Below are 21,389 nucleotides of genomic sequence, written 5' to 3'. Positions count from 1 at the left end.
ACAAGTTGATTGTGTTGGAAAACAAGTGGGATTATCTAATATCACTGGCAGATTATTGACCTTGATGGAAGAACAAGATTTCAGAGTAGATCTGTAGTCTCATCTTCACAGTTAAAATCTTGTTTTTCCTCCAACAAGGTAAGAAAGATCTGCTAGTGGGATTAGATAATCCCACTTGTTAGTCCAGAAAACATTTATAATTATTATGACTATATTAAAAATTACATTACAGGATTTTTTTTTCCTGCTTACTTTCAGGTCATTTTTTTGTCTCTTGGATTTTTTTTCTTTTTCTTTTTTACTTTTTTCCTCTCTTTTTTGGTTGCAAATTTTAGGTCATTTTTTTTCGTAATCTTTTAATAATTTCTTCTGATTTGATGTTAAGTCGCTCGTTGTCTTTCTCCCCAGTGTTTGAAAGACGTCAGCAGAATCTGCTCGCTTTTAATAAGAATGAAAACCATTAACGCAACCCGCTACACAGATTAGCTAATCCCACTGGTTTCCAACACTAAATCAACTCGTCTGCAGAATTTTCTTGGTCCTGATTGGCTGATCTGCCTCATTCCGCCTCGTTTCAACACATTCAAACTTTTTTTTTCCCCGCACTTTTAAGAAAATCAAGACTTCATCACTGAATATGAGTCGCAAGTTTTCTCGTCATCTCTCGCTTCTTAACGAGGGTGAAACTTAATCCCCGTCACGCCTCCCACCAGGAGCGCCCCCTTCTGGAAACTGAGCTTTTAGTGCAACGATAAACCAGCAGGCGGGGCGGGCCGGGCGGGGCTTCGACAGCGGCAGCAGGCGAGGCGGGAGAGTTCGGATTAATCCACGTGTTAATCTGTCCTTCACTTCGTTTGGATTAACGAGCTGCTTCTGACCGCAGAAACACACTCAGCTGATACACACACACACACACACACACACAGGTAAATACACATATTCAGCTGCTCGTTATAGTGGCCATGTTGCCGTTAAAGAAAAGAAATTTCAGTTGTTGAGTCTGAACCTAAAAACGGCTTCATTTAACTTCATTTAGCCGGAGAGGCCGACGTAACACTGTGGTTCTCTTTAAAAAAAAAAAAAAAAAAAAAAAAAAGGTAAAATAAATAATAATAAAGATGATAATAATGATGACCAGGTTCCAGTAGAAAAAACTGAATTAAAGCAACTTGACTGGTCAAACCGTCCAAAAATGATATCCAAAAATCAACTTATTATTGGATTATTATTATTATTATTATTGGACATTTATTCTCCTGTGTCTGAAAGTACCGATCATTTAGTCTGTAAACTACCGAAAATAAAGCTAAAAAAAAACCTTGAGTATTAATTTTGCAGTGATATGGAGACAAGTGAGCAAATCTTTGTTGTTTTAAAGGAGCGTCCCGGTGAGTTTTCATGTTTGGCCCAAAACACAGAGTCAAGGTGTGAGTTTGAGGCTGAAGCCGCCGCCCTGTTCGATCAGCAGGAACGTTCTGGAGAGGGAACCCTGAACATGCAGAGGAACCGGTGCGGCCCTTTAACGAAGCTGCGGGTTTGGGGGTTTTATTAAAGCATCTGATGGACAACTGAGACCGGAATCGACTGATCAGCTGATCGGTTCGTCGCCGCTGCAGCTGCCTCGCATGAAGCCTCTGTCTCTGGGATTTAACCGGCTGCATTCAAAACGTCTCAAAAAAAAAAAAAAAAAAAAAAAAGTGAACCTTGTGTTAAGGGCCTGAGTCTCTGTGAATGAGCCGAAACCAAAGCTGCTTCATACTTTATTTTGAAGCTCTAGGGAAAGCCGTGTCCTCATCGGTCATGTGACACACACCAACATAACAAAACAAAATAAATAATAATAATAATAATAATAATGAAACTCCATTTGACCAAAAAGCTTCGGAGGCCCCGGTTTGGACGGAACTGCTGACAAACCGATCTGCGGCCGCACGATGCCAGCCCTCGCTTTCACTCTGACTCATTTACTTTTTCCACAAATCAGCAAAATGTTTGTGGGTTTTTTTGTTGTTGTTTTTTTTTTTTTAAGGCGCTGGTCTGAGCCAAAGGTGCTTGTGTGTGTTTACTTCCTGTGATCTTCTGCGAGGAGAACGCCACTTTTCAAGGCCCTCGAGGGTTTTTCAGTCAGCTCTCCCTCACATTTCCCCGATCATTTTATTTTCTATCTTTTATCCAGTTTGTGGTCTGTGGAAATAATCCAAACCGAGCCAATACATCAATTAAAGGAATGGGATTTTCCTAATTTGCTAATTCCTTCAACATAATTTGACATTCTGACATTTGTCTATATATGAAAAACATGTTTTTTAATGAACTAAAAATCAGTGCAGTGGTTTAAAAAAAAAAAAAAAAAAAAAAAAGCATTTGTTAGCGGTTAGCCTGCCATGCTGAGCCATGTGACACACAACCTGATGGTTTTCTGACATGCCAGCTGCTAACCAGATATTTTTCTTTCTTTATTTTTTTCATCAGCTATGCTCTGTGAATAGTAAATCTCTCTTGTAGTCAAATTGGAAGTTGGCATTTTTTTTTTTTTTTTTGGTAAAGGAGTGAAACAGGTCAGAAGGCGTGTCTTTGTTTCCTTTTGAGCATCTTTGTAAATTAAATCTAACAAAAAAAAAAATAAAAAAATGTGCAGACGAAAACATCCCAAGTTTTGAACGGCAGCTTCACTCACAGACCAAGACGATGATGATGATGATGATGATGATGATGACGTGAAGGCCGTTTGTACAGATTTGGACAAACGGGCTGCAGTCAGCGTCACACTGACCCCAAATCAGCAGCTTCACTCTGGACACATCTGGCAACATCAGGCCTGATTTCCACCGCGTTAAAACATTTTAACACAAATAATACACAAACATCTGAAGCAAAAAAAAAAAAAAAAAAAAAAAAAACAACACAGGTATGGTTTTTCCTTCGATCTGTGCCTCAAACAGTTAAAATCGGCGTCTTCATAAATCTGTCGTGGTGTCACATGACCGAGTCGACTTTGGTCACGTTTTAGCTACGTCGTGCTGAGTGTGACGATAAAGCAACAATATGATGGGGAAAAAAAAAACCCCAAAAAAACACCAAATTCAAATGAGCCGGTGCGGAGCTTTAAATAATGCCTAGTTGGCTGATAAATAATATCTCTGATGTTCTGATTTATTCAAAAACATCTTTTTCCATCTCCAGCGGCTTTTCTGCTTGGAAATAATCCAACAGGATTAAAAGCCCTCACTTAAAATACTCAATTTATTTCTAAAACGGGGAAAGAGCGCTCGTCAGGTGATGCAGTAACTCCTGCTGACCACCAGGTGTCACTGTTTCGCTGCATTTTTATTCATATTTAAGGGAAAATCCACCCTAAAATCACACCTGTAGTACCTTTTTTGCCCCAAATATCACCTGTAAATTAATTCCCTGTGTTCATTTTGTTGTCTGGTGAGGCATTTTCATTTTCCCTGCTTGTAGCCGGTCACACGAGACGCCGACACGTTTCAGCGACGTTAACGTGAGGTTTCTCCACCGCAAGAAACAGAAAACTCTCTCCCTTTCTGCTTTCTCCCTTTTTCCTTCCCCACACCTGCAAGCACACAGCGGACAGGAGGTTTGGGGGAAATCACGACCTGAAGTAGAAATAAATGAGACGGTCTGAGGGAAAGTGGGAATCCCAACACATTACAACAGAAAAAAAAAAAAAAACTCCTGCACTGTTTTCCAGCGGCGTAAAAGGTGACCAAAGGGTGGATTTTTTTCCTTTACGGCAACATCTGGAAGCAGCAGACATGAAACTGGGATGAAAATGATAATAATAATAAAAAGAAGGAAACAAAGAAGGAAAAACAAGACATTTTCTTGATGAATTATGGCAGGTGGAAACAGTTTGGATCAGACACTTTAGAGGAACGACTCTAAAGTTGTTGTTTTTTTTTTGTTTTTGAGTATTTCATTAATAACAAAAACATGTAACAGAAAGCAGAAGAGAGCACTGAGCTCTGTGTGTTTCCCCCAACAGGTGAGTTATCTGAGCGGCCACCAGGTGTCACTGCTGAGCCGCTCACGTCTCTCCTCCTGTGTTCTCTCACTCACAGTTTTTTTTTTTTTTTTCTGAATGCTTAAAAACACACACACGGTGACTCCTGAAGCTCCGCCTCTGAAACCACAAACACCTGCAGCTGCTGTTTTCACCAGGTGAGTCAAACCCAACGCACCGACTCCACCTGTGATTTCATAACACACCGCAAAATTAGAAACACTGCTCTCTGCATTGCCGCACTGTTTTGCCAATTGTGTGTGTGTGTGTGTGTGTGTGTGTGTGTGTGTGTTGTATTGACTCAAAACATCTGTTTGCTTTTGAAAGAGCTGCGTGACGCTGTGCCGGCTCGGCTCGCTGTCAGGTGTTGTGGTTTGCGTGTGGAGTTTTGCAGAAAACAGCCTCCAGTCTCAAAGACAGTGCCGAAGCAATCAGAAAAAAAAACAAACAAAAAAAAAAAACCTGCGTTCAGTGAAAACCAGCAGTTCCCTGATGGAGACAGAAACTCGGACACTCCCGTCGGTGTCGTCATCGTTCCCTGCAGCTCAGCCTTCCTGCCGTTTCCCAGCTCAAACAAAAAAAAAATAAAATCAAAAAATCAAAAAGAAGTCCAGACGTTTCCCTTTGAGGAGGAGGAAGCGGCCGAGGTCTGACGTTCAGCTCCGTCACTCGGCCCGACTCCTGTCAGTCGTTTCAAGGCAACAAGCTCGTGATGTGAAGCCTCCGATGGCACAAAAAAATCAAAAAAAAAAAAAAAAAAAAAAAAAAAATCAGACATGAATCAGAAAACACGGCGTCCAAATGATGCATCAGGACGCCCAACGCTTCGGCTCCTGCTTGGGTAGCATTTCCTGTTAGCTTAGCATAAAGACTTGAAGTCTATGGGAGTCGTTAGCCTAATTGGAGCTCTGAAACTGTCTGATCTACACAGTTGGATCATGTGGATTTGGAATACAAAGAATTTTTTTTTTTTTTTTTTAAACAAATCCACCATAATTTAACTTCTCAAACCGCTCTCCTTTGCTTTTTTTTTTTTTTTTAATTCCAAGGTGTGTTTTGGAGCTTCAGAGCTGCTGTGAGGTTTATTTTTTCCACTGTGACGGAGCCAGGCTAACGACTCCCATAGACTTCAAGTGTTTATGCTAAGCTAACAAGAAATGCTACCCATAGGAGCTGAACCGCTGGACGCCCAGAGGTGGAGACGGTGTCCAACATCTGGTCTCGGTCTGGGGATTAAAGGTTTTTCGTACCAAAACGCCGGAGTTTTCCTCCGAGAGGCTCAGGATCTTAACCGTCACTGAAGTCTGGTTTGGACGCCTGCGGCCGTCCGTCCAGCCGCCCGCCCAAACAGACGCCTCGGCACTTTTGCAGCGACTGGTCTGCAGCGAGGTCTGTCGAAACGCAACGGCTTTAAAAAAAAAAATCAGGAAAAGAATGTGGGGGAAAAACAAAGATTCCCTGTTAGAAAACTGGGCTCGGATTCAAATGTGTAACGTCCCGTCGTTTTTTTGTTGGTTAGTTTTTCTTAAAGGCAGCGTCCTCACCGCCGGGCAGCTGCTGGCGGCTCACGTTGCCTTCAAGAGGCGCTGCAACAATTCAACAGTTTGATGAGTTTGAGTTTCCGCGGCTTTTCCACCCTTTTTCCACCATTTTTTTTGGGTTGTTTAATCTGCACAAAATCCACATGTTTACCTTCAGAAAGCTATTAGCTGGAACGTAAAGATTATTATGACCGGCCTGGGCAGGCGGCTCCCCCGTTACCACACTGACACGGTTTCCCAGGGCTTCAGATTTGGCTCCGATGCTGGAAAACAAACAAAAATAAAATAAAATAAAATAAAACTCCGACCCGTGTTCAAACGGCGAGCACGGGCTGGAGCTGGAGCTGCAGCCGGGGCCGGCCGCGGGGAGAGACGAGAAGCTCTGGCGACGGGACGTATAAAAAAGTCAATGAGGGCAACAAAAACAAAGAGAGAAACAAACGTCTGTACACGGCGGGAGGCGGCGTCCTCCTCGTCTCCGCGGCCTGAGCGCTCCTCTCTGCAGCGGCAAAGTCCAGCGCCTCAACCTGCTGCCCGGTTGGTCCTTTTCCTTGGCTTGAGTGTGTGTGTGTGTGTGTGTGTGTGTGTGTGTGTGTGTGTGTGTGTGACAGATAGCAGCAGTGATGTTAGGGAGTTTCAGTTCGTCTCATTCGTTTTGTCCTCAGTCTGTTTGTCCTGCAGCAGAGCGATGAGAGACTCCCACGCTGCCTGGCACTGAGGGCGAGAGACACACACACACACACACACACACACACACACACACACACACACACACACACACAAAAAGGAGGGGAAAGAGGAGGAGGAGGGGCGAGAGGAAGGGAAACAGAGTGAGGGACAGAGGAGAAACATTATTTCAAGTAAAATCTGGTCGTATTTTCATCTAAATAAACAAATAATAAGAGCCGTGCTGTTCGCTCTGAAGTTATTTCAGCGTGCGGCGACTGATTTATTTTTGTGTTGTTCCTGCGAGCGACCGGCTCCTCGCTGTAAACGCCGGCTGGGCTCAGCGAGTCCTGCTCCCTCAACTAAACGTCTGATGACGGATCTGATCCGGCCATAAATTCAGCTCCTAAAGTCTCTGCCATCGTCTGTTCTCAAGTTTGTTTGAAATACACAGGAGGAGGAGGAGAAGAAGAAGGAGGAGGAGGAGAAGAAGGAGGGGAAGAAGAAGAAGAAGAAGAAGAAGGAGGAGGAGAAGAAGAAGAAGAAGAAGAAGAAGAAGAAGAAGAAGAAGGAGAAGAAGGAGGAGGAGGAGGAGGAGGAGGGAGAAGAAGAAGGAGAAGAAGGAGAAGAAGGAGAAGAAGATGACGAAGAAGACGAAGAAGATGAAGAGGAAGGAGAAGAAGGAGAAGAAGAAGGAGAAGAAGAAGAAGAAGACGAAGAAGATGAAGAGGAAGGAGAAGAAGGAGAAGAAGGAGGAGAAGAAGAAGGAGAAGAATGAGAAGAAGGAGCAGAAGAAGAAGGAGGAGAAGGAGGAGAAGAAGAAGAAGAAGGAGGAGGAGAAGGAGAAGGAGAAGAAGAAGGAGGAGAAGAAGAAGAAGAAGGAGGAGAAGAAGAAGGAGAAGAAGGAGGAGAAGAAGAAGAAGAAGAAGAAGAAGGAGGAGAAGAAGAAGAAGAAGAAGGAGGAGAAGGAGGAGAAGGAGAAGGAGAAGAAGAAGAAGAAGAAGAAGGAGAAGGAGAAGAAGAAGGAGAAGGAGAAGAAGAAGAAGAAGATGAAGAGGAAGGAGAAGGAGAAGAAGAAGAAGATGAAGAGGAAGGAGAAGGAGAAGAAAAAGAAGGAGAAGGAGAAGAAGAAGACGAAGAAGAAGGAGAAGAAGAAGATGAAGAGGAAGGAGAAGAAGAAGGAGAAGAAGAAGAAGAAGAAGAGGAAGGAGAAGGAGAAGAAAAAGAAGGAGAAGGAGAAGAAGAAGACGAAGAAGAAGGAGAAGAAGAAGAAGATGAAGAGGAAGGAGAAGAAGAAGGAGAAGAAGAAGAAGAAGAAGAGGAAGGAGAAGAAGATGAAGAGGAAGGAGAAGAAGAGTAGGAGCTCAGTTTTTTGTATTTATGAAGGAAACAGAAAACAATGTGTGTGTGTGTGTGTTCACGTTTTCCAGAGTTTTTAAGTGAGTTTATTGTCATTGTTGGTTATAAACTTGTGTTTTTTTATGAACTAACTCATTAATTACATTTATTTTTGTTGTTTTTTCTTCTCTTTTTCTCAGTTTTTTGTTAGCGATGCAGTGGGCTTTGTACGTTCATGATTTGAAATAAAGATTTACTCACTTCTAAAAAATATATAGAAGAAGAAGGTCAGGAAACCGATAATGCAATAAATTACGGTGCTACTTGTGATCAATTATCAATACACTTGTGCCGAGTAGGGATGGATAGAATTAGGAGTTTTATCAATAAGAAGGTTATTATTGGTGATGAAAACTGACAAAATAACAAAAACTGGATGTAAAAAAAGAAACTGGCTCACTGACATAAACATCAAAAAGAGGCTTTATGAAAATTGATAACTCAGTGAAACTGTTTTGTGTGTTTACAAAACTAAAATAAACTAAAATTATAAGGAAAATGTCTTAAATTTTCACGTACGTCAGTTTATTTGGTGCATTTTTTTTTTAAAGCGGCAGCATTCATGTCATAATCTGCATTTTGAAGAATCAAACATTACAAATGAGAAACGGAGTGAAAGAGCTGCAGGTTGATGGAAACACTTCAGTGAATCAGCACTTCAGGTTTTTATTCTTCTGACCTGCTTCTCCTGGGGCGTTTGGTTCGTCTTTTACCGACTTCACTGCAAACTAAAAATTTTACTAACATCTGATAATAGAAAAAATACAAACATACAGCAAGATTTAACCCTCCTGTTATTTTTGGGCTCAATTTGACCCCAGAAGTTTAAACAAAACCACAAAAATATTATAATTAAAATTGTTACCAAAGTTGATGTGTCGGTACTTTAAGTTTCTTTGTTGACCTAAACAGCCCATTATATAAAACATTACGGAAAAATATGCAAATCACCATAAAATCTCACTGATTGACCTAAAATTGGAAAGAAATATTAATTTGTGGTGTTTTAATGGCTTTAAATTATTTCTAAGTACAGATTTTTGTTATTTATAACCGATGTGTACAAAGTGTGTACATGACATTGAAAACATATCATCATGTGAATTTCATGTTTACCCGGTAGTACCCATTAAATTAGGAAAACTCATTAAATATGAAGCAAAAGAAAAAAAAAATATGTTAATCATTTATTTAGAGACGTTAAACACTGGCTGGGCTCAAATTGACCCCAAAAATAATAAGAGGGTTAAATCTTGTTGTTGGTTATTATTATCTGTTTGTCTTTTTTGTGTATGTATGTATGTGTATTTATGAATGTGTGAATGTATGTATGGACTGTGAGCTGCGAGATACCTGAATTTCCCAATGGGATCAATAAAGTATCTGTCATCATCATCATCATCATCAAATCTTGCTGTATGTTATATTTTTCTATTTTCAGATTTCTCTCTCGTAGCCCCTGCAGTACCTTTTTGCACCACCAGAGGGAACGTGTACACCCATTTGAGAAGAGTAGGGCCCTAAAAAATCCGTTTTATTTTTTCCCAAATTCCGTTTCTTCCATTTTAATTTTTGGAAATTCCGTTTTTTACCTTTTACTCTTATTTTACTTCCAAAAAAGAGTGTTTTTAATGTTAATGACTAAAATGCACACAAATGAAATACAAATTACCTTAAATTATTTGAGGTAACAAATAAACAACACTTTATTTATTTATTTAACAATTACGTTGTTATAGCAATAAAAGGTGAAAATGATATGTTATTAATAATTGAAAAATATATTAAATTATTATTTGTTTTAAAAATTTAAATTACTTATCAAACAGACCTAACAATTCATCTACCAATGAATGAGCAGTGGTATGCATGTGATAACATAGATAAGTAAAAAAAAAAATAAGCCGAAGTGATACCTCTTCTCTGAATAGACAAGCTAAGCCAGTGTGCCGCTGTTAGCCAGTGAAAATAGAGCGGAGTGGCAACTCTTCACTTTGTTACACAATCTATGTCAGTGCGCTGCTGTAGCTGGAAAGTTTCTCTGCCTTTTGGACTCGTACGGTGCCGGTGCAGTTGTTGTAATGTTTTTTCTTGGTGGTGCAGGTGCAGGTGAAACCACTGGAGGGGTTGTGCCTCCCAGATTTGCTTCCCTCCATGTGATTTCCCCCAGACATACGTTCATATTCCACACAAAAACAGCATTTCATTCAAATTATGTCAAATTCCACAATATTCCATGTTAAAAAAAAAGATTCTGTTTTATTTGGCTAATTCCGCGATTCCGTGGTCATGGAAATCACAGGGCCCTAGAAGAACGAGGCTGTACATTTCAGTCGGTGTGTTCAGTCCGAGCGTCTGCGTGTGTTTGCGTCCGCGTGTCGGAGTCCCTACCTTCTCGTAGTAGTGGATGTTCTTGTCGGCCATGCCGGTCAGAAGCTGCTTGAAGTCCTGTCTCTTGTTGCTCTGCCAGCGCTCCCAGTCCGCCTTCAGGTCGGCGTTGAAGCACTCCACCTTGTCCTGGCATTTCTCCACCTCCACCGGCACCTTACAGGGAGAGAGAGAGAGAGAGGGGGAAACTACAACTACAGGGGCCTGAGTGGGACACAAAACACCAAACTCTCTGCATTAGAGCTACAGCTACACAGAGACTGCAGCTACACGACAGGGAGGCACAGGGTTTGTGGAGGGCAGGTTGGGTTTGGTTTGTTTTTTGTTTTTTGGTTTTTTTTTTGAATCAGAGAGCAGAAACTGGCAAAGCGACAGATGGCTGCAGATCAGAGAGGAGAGAGGAGCGAGGAGGCGTACCGGCGTTCGGTCCTCCTGTCGGCGCAGCACGGCGGCCTCCAGGCGGCCCTCGTACTCCGCCTGGCTCTGGTCTCGCTTCCTCAGGACGTTCTGACATCAACAACAACACAAAACCACATTCAGCGACACAAAACCTTTATGATTACAGAGAAACAGGCAGACAGAGGCACTTTACTGACTGCAGGTGGTCCAGAAGATACAGGAACAACAGTAAAATTACACCAAATCTACATTTTAACACTTTATATTTTATTCAGTATCTTATTCTTGAATTTTTTTTTAATTATTATTATTGCTGTGTTTTTATTGTTTAAATCTTTTCCTTCACTCTCTTGTCTGATTATTTTTATTTATTTATTTTTATTCTTGATCTTTTGTTAATTTATTTATTTTTTAATTCTTGATCTTTTGTTTATTTTTTTATTTTTTTAATTACCCATATTTTATGAGTGTGCATGGGTCTCCTAGTCCTTCTTATTTTATGTTTATTTGTCAATCAAGATGTAAAGCACTTTGAATACCATGCATTTGTTTGAAAGATGCTATATAAATAAAATCTGATTGATTGATTGATAGAAAACAGAATTAATTTGCTTTAGAAAAAATATTAATCACAAGTAACAAAATAAGTAAAATAATTCAATACAAAAAATATAAGAAAAAAGAAAATAAAAACCTTTTGCAGACCCTGAAAGAGTAATAAAAAATAAAATACTAAAATACAGAATCTCTATAGACCTTTTACCTTTGATCCTTTGCATGGACCGTGTGTGTAATGAAATATATCTGCAAAATATCTGTCCAACAGAGTTTGTGTATGTAGAAGAGACTCATGATGTTTGTGGTCAGACTGAAGGGCTCCGACAGCCGAGTGTCTCAGAATTAATTTCTTTATTCTAGTTACTGTAACTGAGTAGCTTTATTACGTATTTTAATAATAATTTTATTTCTATTAGAGGACACAAGTGCACACGCCGTGTTTTTATTAGCCGACTGAAAGATGGGCAAAATCAACGAGTCAGCAATTTTGTTGTCTGACTGCGTTTTTCTACCGTTACAAAAGAGTGAATACAGAGAGAGAGAGAGAGAGAGAGAGAGAGAGAGAGAGAGCTGCTGAGTCAGAGGGAAGACAGGAAGTGACACGTGACGAATGTGTGACATTCCACTTCCTGTGATCGGGGTCAAAGGTCACTCAGCTGAGGAGAGTCTGTGACAGAGCAGCTTTCTGACAGTGTGGCAACATGCAGGACGAGCTGTGGTGTGTGTGTGTGTGTGTGTGTGTGTGTGTGTGTAGTGGGCTTATGTAAGAAAAAAACGGCTTCTTACTACATCGTTTGCAAAAGGGATGAGTCGTGATTTTCAAATTTGTGAGTAGGCACAAAAATATTTTTAAAAAATCATTTGTGAATCTAATTTACTTAATGAATAAAAAAAAAGAATGATTTGAATAAATTAATAAGTAAAATAAATTAAAAATGAATTAATCTAATTACCAACAGACCAATAATTTTGTCTGTGTGTGTGTGTGTGTGTGTGTGTGTGTGTGTGTGTGTGTAGTGGGGTTATGTAAGAAAAAAAGAGCTTCTTACTACATCGTTTGCAAAAGGGATGAGTCGTGATTTTCACATTTCTGAACAGCAACAAAAAATGTAAAAAAAAAAAAAAAAAAAAAAAAGAAATCTAATCGTTTATGTGAATATCATCTTCTCTTGATTAAAAAAAAATAATGCATTGAATAAATTAATAAGTAAAATAAATGATCTATAATTAATCCAATAATCCAGAAAAATTACTTAAATCTTGATAGGGGAAAAACATGGAGCTGAATTAAAAAAAAAAAGAAAAAAGAAAAAAAGAAGAGGAGCTCTGAAAATAAACCCCTGCTCCTTCCCTTTTTACTTTTCCCACACAGGATGACTGTAATTTTAAATCCTTCCCCTTCACAATAAAAGCCCCTGCTCCCGGTGCGGGGCGGCTCACCTTCATGGAGTCCGTGTAGAGGACGTACTCTCTGAGCACGGGCAGGAAGTCCTGGCTCATGTTCTCACTCAGGTCCTCCAGCGCGCCGCAGCACGAGCTCACGCTGCCCGCCACGCCCTCCAGGGGGCGCCGCAGCTCGTCCTCTGACCCCGCCCAGCTGGAGTACACGGCGCCGTACTCGCGCAGCTCCGTCAGGTACTCTGGTTGGAGAGGAGGAGGAGGAGGAGGAGGAAGAGGGGAGGTGGTGGTTAGGCATCCAATCAGAGAGTTTCCTAGTACAGCGACGGAATTCCCCACTGACTTACATTCATTTCCTACAGTTTTCCTCTCATGTTTTCTTAATTTATGCAGGGAATCCTCCAACGTTTTGGGTACAATCCAGTTTTCCCGATTTGTCTTAAATGAGAAATTCCCAACTCTTCTCTCAGTTCCAGCCGCTCTCACAACAACAGAATAATGTTACAAGGCACCAATTCTCAGTCAGAAAATAATCCTAATTCTAATTCACGTCTAAAAATATAGCTTAAGAAAAATGATTAAACACAAGTAACAAAATAAATAAAATGAATCAATACACAGAATGTAAGAAAAAGAAAAAATAACCTTTGCAGACCCTGAAAGAGTAATAAAATAATATATATATATATATATATATATATATATATATATATATATATATATATATATACACACACACATATATATATACACACACACACACACACACACACACATATATATACATATATATATATATATCTATATCTATAGATATAGATATAGATATACACATATATGTATATATATATATATACACATATATATATATATACACTACTCACAAAAAGTTAGGGATATTCGGCTTTCGGGTGAAATTTCAGGATGAACCTAAAATGCATTCTAACCTTTACAGGTGAACTTAATGTGACCTTCTGTAAACTTTTGAATGCACATGTCCAACTGTTCAATGTTTCAGTACTTTTTGCACAAGTTGCTGTTCTCTAACAAGGAGTTTAACAGCAAAATTCACATCAGGTGTTTGATGCTCCAGCTCATCGAGGTCGTATCATTAGGGAACGGCTGCTGGAGACTGGGGTACCTCAGATGGAGTGGCCTGCACTTTCTCAGACCTGAATCCCATAGAAAACCTATGGGATCAGCTGAGTCGCCGTGTAGAGGCTCGGAGCTCTGTACCCCAGAACCTCAATGTCCTGAGGGCCGCCCTTCAAGAAGAGTGGGATGCCATGCCTCAGCAGACAATAAGTCGACTTGTGAACAGCATGAGACGTCGTTGTCAAGCTGTAATTGATGCTCAAGGGCACATGACAAGTTATTGACACTGACATTTTTTGTTGTGGTATACCCACCACTGTTGTTGGCTTTTGTTTCAAGAAATTGTTTGAGATGAGGAAATCACCAGTGTATGCTTCTACTTAAATGCCCTACTTTCATGATATAATATCAGTGTAGCGTGAACATTTTACATTTTACATAAATTTCACCCAAAAGCCAAATATCCCTAACTTTTTGTGAGTAGTGTATATATATATATATATATATATATATATATATATATATATATATATTAAAATATATGTAATGTGGATTTGAAATACACATCTTGGAAAATAAAAAACAGATCGAGTTGTTTTATGAGCAGTTGATTGGTGCCAGTTTGGTGCACGTACACACACACACACACACACAGCTCAGGCAGGCGGTGTGTGGCCCTCATGACATTATCCAGTCAGTGTCAAAGTGAAAGTTGTAAACAGGATTTAACGAGCGCTGCCATCTGGTTTCTCTATCATCATTTATCTTTAGGAAAATGTGTCATAATCATAATGTGTGTGTAGGGGAGAGTGGGGTAAATAGTGCCAATTTTTACTTAAAGTGCCTTTAAAGCAAGGGGATTACAGTAATGCCTCCAACTAAAATATGCACATATAGTTTAGGATGTTGTGCATCCCTGGGAACAATCACTTTGGATCTTATATAAACTGTTTGAGAAATATAGCTTTAGAAAAAAAAAGTGGTTTTGTGGCACAACTTGCCCCCGGTGCGGGGTAAATTGTGCCATTAGAGAGAATACACTGGGGTAAATTGTGCCATTGATAATTGAAGTAAAACAGATCATTTTAACCTCACAAATGACAATGCTATATAAAAGCAAAGCAAATTCAATACAAAATTATTTATTTAACATTTATTTCTTATTTTAACAAGATCACAGGCCGCCTTTCTATAACAAGGCCGAGCGCCACATGAACACATACCCAGAACAAAATAAAACTTCCAAAATGAGCACCTGAAAATCATCTTCATCTGAATCTGAATAGTTTTAGTGATCAAAGGTAAGAAAATAATGTACAATAACAATAAAATACAATAAAGTAATATATAGTATATAATTACAAGTTGTACTACTGGCACAACTTACCCCAAGGCCCTTTGGCACAAATTACCCCAAGGCCCTTTGGCACAAATTACCCCAATCCCACCATTTTGAAAAAAATGCATCCCCCAGCTGTTTTGAGCTAACATCATGCTAACTGTATAGACTCATGGTGTAGCTTACTAAAGTACTAAAACCTGTGTGAACTGTTTTCAAAGTTTTCTATAATTGTTCAGACACAGCAATCAAAAAACCTTGATCATGGAAATTTTACTTTGGAGGGCAAAAAAATGTTTTTTGAACTTAAATGTGCTTTCCTCTCAAGCCATGTGTCTCCCTTCCTTATAAGATGAGTGAAATGGATGCCTCTTCAAAAATATGTGGTCACATGACCAACTTCTTCTATAGTTTTCTAGATAACAGGGGTGGCACTACTTGCCCCTTGGCACAAATTACCCCACTCTCCCCTATAGACGCGCAAATCAATGGAATGGAAATGGAAAATAGAAATAAATGGAAAATCTGCGTGTCTGGGTTAAATCTGGGTCATGATGATGCTGATTATGACCTTAGGGATTCGTTTTCAATCAGTTTCATATCAATCAATAAATGCAGATAGGGTTCACTTTTTTGTTGTTTTTTTTTATTATTTTGTTTGCTTTTGTGGATCACATGACTTTTGTTGCTGCTTGTAAAGCTTACTGAGGTGAGTGGTTTCATCTCACCTGCACATCTTCCTTTTTTTTTTTTTTTTTTAATTGTTTGAATTGTTTCTGCTGCTTTGTTTTATATGTGCACATAAATAATTTGATTTTTTTTTTTTTTATTATTATTAAAGAGTTTGGGATGTTTGTGTGATTTGAACAGCCGTCTGTGCAGATTCCTCTTCACTAAACAAGACATTCTCAGTGAGGCATTTACATGACAAATTCCAGTCAGATTATTGCCTTAATTTTATGATTTTATGATTTTATGTGTGCATGTTTTTTTATCTTGTGCGAGCAGTGCATTTTAAATTATTTTATTTTATTTTATTTTATTTTATTATTTTATCCTATTGTGTACTTCACCTTTGTATTCTGCTTCTATTGTGTTATCTAGCTGTGTTTTATCACTTTGGAAAACCTTGTGTTTGTTATATAATTATATAATGTTATCGTGCTATATAAATAAAGTGGTTTGGATTGGATTAATCTACTTATGACCAAATTCTGAAGCGGGTCACCTGTCTGCTCTTTGAGGATCCTCTGGGCGATGCGGTCGATGGTTCCCAGTTTCTGGCAGAAGGTGTCCAGGTACTCTCCCATGGCGCAGAACTCGGCCGGCCGCGCCCGCAGCTTGTAGCCGCCGGCCACCTGCTTCACCGACTCGCCCACCTTGGTGAGCAGCGCCAGGCCCTGACGCTTGTTCAGGTCCTGCACACACACGCACACACACACACACACACACACACACACACAGGCACATCTGTAGTCACATGGCGGTGCTGAGCTGTTCCTGCACTCTGACCTCAGCACAGATCATAAAGAGCCACATTATCATCAGGCCACTGTTGCTGTTTCACGGACACAGAGAGGGAATCATGAGACCGCGGCGCTATAAAAAGAAAAATGTGATGTGTCGTCTGCCCAGCTCTTTAAAAAAAAAAAAAAAAAAAAACATCCCGGTGACTCTGAATGTTCAGTCTGTTTACTACGCCTCCTCCACATTTTCCATGTCAACAAACCGTTTATCCTCAACACTCAGAAACCACACTGCTGATAATCGGCTGTGGAAAGCAAAACGTTTAACCACTTAGGGACTATTTTCCCTGGCGGAGGAGGAGGAGGAGGAAGTCCTGAAAAGCCAACAGTGCTGCTGCTTTCAGGAAAACTCATGTGGAGGACTTTATTCTGGAGTGAAGAAAGTGTGAAGGCTCTGAAAGTTCATGTTCATATCGTCGTGGAATGAATGGAAACCAGCGGCTGGAGGAAAGGGAGGAGGAGTGATGTGGCAGCTCGGACATACGGGATCGGGATCTTTTTTTTTTTTTTTTTTTTTTCTTTAGCTTGAAAACTTCCTGGCTCCTCCGAGTGTGTTGTATGTGCTGGTGTGTGCCGTGTCGGGTTACTATAGTAACGGGTGCTGACAGCAGAGCGTTGTTACTGAGGAGAGAAGAGAAATGAGAGAAGACTGACTGAGCTGTATGCGTGAAGGCTGAGTTAACGGCGTGTTCTGCTTCACATTGCGTGTGCACGTGTGACTGCCATTGGCTATTAGGGAAAGCCCATCGTTCACCGCATTTAAAAGCAAACTTAAAACCTGGCTCAAAAGCAGTGTTGGAACCAATTACTCACAAAACTAATAAGTTACAATTACTAATTACTTCTGTAAAAAAGTAATTTTATTACTACTCAATTACTGCTGCAGAAGAGTAATTCAATTACTGGGGAAAGTCATTTTTATGATTACTTTTTCCTTTTCTTAAATCCTCTTATTAATGCACATATTTTTGCGTTGCTGTTGCAGTGTGGACATTGATGTCAAATTTCATCTATCATTGTCAGTGTTGGGCACGTTACTTTGAAAAAGTGATTCATTATAGTTTAAAGTAGTGATGTCAGTTAGTCAGGATGGGGAACTGAACCCGTGGTTTTCTGTACGACAGGCGGCGAAACTATCCGCTCTGCCGTCGGAGAACAAACGATTCTCCTAATTTGTGCTCAGTCATTCTCCATGCATGTTGATAAGTTACGAAAAACTGCAAAGTCTGACCGGTTTGAAAATTGACACACCGCTTTTTCTCCACAAGACGCACATTTTTTGAATAGGATAATAAAATAATAATAATTATTAGTAGTAAGTAACGGCGAGTAACAGCACATTTAATTGTCAGTAACGGTAACGGCGTTGTAATGGGGGAAACAGTCATTTCTTTGATTACTCGTTACTGATAGAAGTAACGCTGTTAGTAACGCCGTTTCTTTGTAACGCCGTTACTCCCATCACTGCTCAAAAGTAATCAAAACTGCGACCATTAGACTTCAAATTTTATTTTATTTAAATATATATATATATTTTTTTTTTTTGTTTGTTTGTTTTTTTTGCACATAGGACTATGCACCTTAATTAGGAAGATCTAGCCCTCTGAGAGAAGAGTATGTCCTTGTATGGGTGATGATGCGTTGCATGGTTCATTTTGTCTGTGTTGTTTGTTATGAGAACACCGTAATGTGAGGTATTTTATGTGACGGTTGCGTGTGATGACTGAATGCTCTGTATTTTATTGTTGGGGACTACGGATGGAAATTAGCTTTAAGCTAACTCTGGCATATTTACATGTTTTTCTATATAGATTTATCTGTATATGTAATCTCATGTTCATTAATGTGTAAAAGTAACTGACAGAGCAACTGGGACCGTCCCAGGGATCGTTCTCCTTTAGAAATGAGAAAACAGACACATATTTTGGTTTTGTTCAATACTGTTGCCTTTCTGGCAGGAGGTGCAGAAATTTTTGCAAAACATATTCCACATACATTCCATTTAAGTTTCTATCTTTATACTTAGGAGTTCTAGCATCAGTAAATGTCACCTCTAATGATAAATATTTATTTCAGATTCTAAGTGCTGCCTGTAGGAAAGCCATCATGAGGAATCGGTTAAAACTAGGGTTGGGAACGATAAAGCGAATTGAGATCAGGATTTTTTTAGGATTATTTGTGCAGCCCTGACTCAAACTGCTGGACCTCATGTGCTGCTGCTGCTGCTGCTGCTGCTGCTGCTGCTGCTGCTGCTGCTGCTGCATGTCGAGGCTTTGCTCTCCACAGATTCAAACCTTTTCCCTCCAACCTTCGTCTTTCTGTTTTCTTGGATTCTTAGAAATCTCTGCATCAGCGCCGCCTGTCGCCTGTTAGTGCAACGACCTCAAATGATGATATGAAGAATGAAAGAAAAAAAAAAAGAAGCTAAACACGACGATGCGTGCGTGGCGGCGGCGGCGGCGGCCTCCAGAAGGTCCAGATGGCCGCTCCGCCCCCTGCTGCTCGCTTTGGGGAAAGATCAGCAGAAACATTTTGGAGACGCTGAAAACGCAGAATCACCAGGATGGAGCTGCAGGCGTCGCCTCTCTCAGACCAACTCATCGAATTAGGATCCCTCATCGATCTCATCAGTTTGACCGATTTGCAGTTTTTTATTCTTTCTGCTGAAAAGTGGACTTCTGTGGTCGCCGTTAAAGGGGAAAGAGAACTGCTCCTGATTTTTCCAGATGGATTTCCGGAGACTTGAACCAGTGACGCTCTGTGTTAAACCCTGTCTGATTATTTTTGGCTTTTAGTTTTGCCTTTTTTAAACAGATGAAAGTAGAGAGAGAGAGAGAAACAGAGAGAGAGAGAGGAGGGATGGTGTGACGAAGCTCCTGGGTCGGATCTGAACCCGGCTCGTCGCTTTGGGTTCACCTGAGAAACGTCGCCTGGTGTTTTTACATTGAAGGTGTGTCACTGTGTTTTCGATCAGCCTCACACACACACACACACACACACACAGAGAGACAGAGGCCGCAGCGGCAGATCAGACATCAGAGGAAAAGCCCGGCCGATGTGCAAATCGTGTTTTTTGTTAGTCGTTGGCAGAGAGAGCAGAGGGACAGACGGAGCCCTGAGTCTCACCTCCACCTGCATCCCGACACGTTAAAAACACGTGACTGCACCGCGTCAAAGAGCTGGGATCGACCCGAGCAGCCGCGACGCATCCAGGAGCTAAAATCCAACCCATGAACTGAAAACTAACAAAATAACAAAAACTACATGTGGAAAAAAAAAAACATTCTCGTTCGCTGAAATAAAAATACAAATGAGGCTTTACAGGAAAAAAAAAATCCTAACTGTAACTGTATTGTGTTTTTACAAAACCAAAATAAATTAAAATTATAGAGAAAATGTCTTTAGTTGTTTGGACAATTTATTTTGTTGTTCATCTGTCAGAAGTGATTGAAGTTAAAAATTTTTTTAAATAAATGGTACAATGTTTTGCGTTTTATTTGTTTTTTTATGATGCAATACTTTTTTGACTTTTCTGAAGTGTCGCGGGATGTTTAGCGGTAACCATGGTAACCATACATCCCTTACATTTTTCAAGTTATTTTTTACAGATCCCAGATTTGATCGGGTGTTTTGAATTAACATTTGGGCATCCGGGAATAATGCACAAAAAAAAAAACCCAACAACAACAAAAAAAAAAAAAAAGACAAAAAGTGAGCTAACTTGTGTTGGAAATGACGTGAAACTGATTTAACACACATTTAAAAAACTGTGTGTGTGTTATAGCTACACAACCTCAGCCTCCACACTCCAAGATCATTACAGTTTCATGTTAATGATGTCATAAAGTTTGATTTCTGTACTGAGCCAGGCTTCGCTGCTGCACACAGAAATGTCGAGGAAACAGGAAATATGTGGAGAAAGCAACAGGAGACATCGACTCTCACAATATTAAATCAGCTATTTATTACATTGTTATTTTAGATCTTGTTATTTAAGATTTTAGATTTAACCCCCTGAACCCCAAACCTGCCGGCGGGATAAAAAGACATGTATTTTTTTTTTTAAAAATCACCAAAATTCAATTGTTTATCATAGCTAGAAGCTTTAAAAACCTATTTTTTCGTCGGAACTTGAATTTTCCGACGGTCCCTGAATGCAACATGTCCAACTTCCGTTTAGCGGTAGAAAAAAGGATGAAACTAAGCCTAAAAAAGTGATTTTTCATTCGAATCATTTTGTTATACATGCTTCATTCAACAATTCGCCAAAAAATAGTCGTTTACTCAATCCAGATCATTCAAAAAACAGAAAATTCTGCGGCCTTCAGCGGATCTGAGACATCTTGATTGATTCAGGTGAGCCCAACAGTCGCGTGACGAAAATTCACTGAATTTCAGTGTGTAGGCAACAGTAGTAACATGGAAGGGCGCAAGGCAGTAAAAACGCCTAAGTTTATACAGGTTGGTAAAATGTTAATATTTCAGGAAATAAATCATGTGAAGCCCTACTTTTTTTTTCCTGGATCAATGACACTTGTGGGCACCTGAAAAAATGTTCTGTACATTTATTCCAATGTTTCTCGATTTTTGTAAAATGAATTATTAAAAAAAAAATCAGTTTGCCCTTTTTATTTTTTTATTATTTATGGCACTATAACTCTTTCATACTGTGTGAAAGACATTTTTGAATGGCTTCAGGTGATAGCCACAGCTGTGCTGTTTCCATAGAGGTGCAGCAGAAAAACAAGCCCACAGTGAGCCAAAATGTGAGGGGAGCAGAAAACGCCCCAAAACTGCTTGGGGTTCAGATGGTTAAGATCCAATCAAAAAGCAGCAGAATCCAGATCATTGGACACAGAGGTCACATGATCAACTCCAGGCGTGAGCCAGGAGGGAGCGAGAGCGCCTGCACCCACCTTGGCGGACAGGAAGGCGTTCAGGTGAGGGTTGAAGGACAGGACGGGGTGGTCGGCGACTCGTTTCAGGAACTTGTCGAGCGCCTTCATCCTCGTCTCCACGAACTCCTCGGAGAAGCGGTCGACCACGCCCTTCATCAC

At 40.1% G+C, this 21,389-nt stretch overlaps 1 protein-coding gene across 1 annotated transcript in view; it reads right to left on the bottom strand.

Moving 5' to 3' along the window:
- Window positions 1–294: 294 nt before the first annotated feature.
- Window positions 295–21,389, bottom strand: part of snx30 (sorting nexin family member 30) — a 31,522-nt gene continuing 10,427 nt past the window's right edge. Inside the window, exons 4-9 of the mRNA XM_030065068.1 lie at window positions 21,249–21,389; window positions 16,035–16,224; window positions 12,415–12,614; window positions 10,435–10,524; window positions 10,021–10,173; window positions 295–6,279 (exon numbers count right to left, since the gene is read on the bottom strand). The exon at window positions 21,249–21,389 is cut by the window's right edge and continues 18 nt beyond it. Coding sequence (XP_029920928.1) covers window positions 6,202–6,279; window positions 10,021–10,173; window positions 10,435–10,524; window positions 12,415–12,614; window positions 16,035–16,224; window positions 21,249–21,389 — 852 coding nt within the window. The 3' untranslated portion in view covers window positions 295–6,201. The remainder of the gene's footprint in view (window positions 6,280–10,020; window positions 10,174–10,434; window positions 10,525–12,414; window positions 12,615–16,034; window positions 16,225–21,248) is intronic.

The sequence above is a fragment of the Myripristis murdjan genome, chromosome 12 (genome assembly GCF_902150065.1).
Source record: "Myripristis murdjan chromosome 12, fMyrMur1.1, whole genome shotgun sequence".
NCBI lineage: Eukaryota > Metazoa > Chordata > Actinopteri > Holocentriformes > Holocentridae > Myripristis > Myripristis murdjan.
Note: the sequence above shows the minus strand (reverse complement) of the source record. Positions and strands in the feature narration are given on the sequence as shown.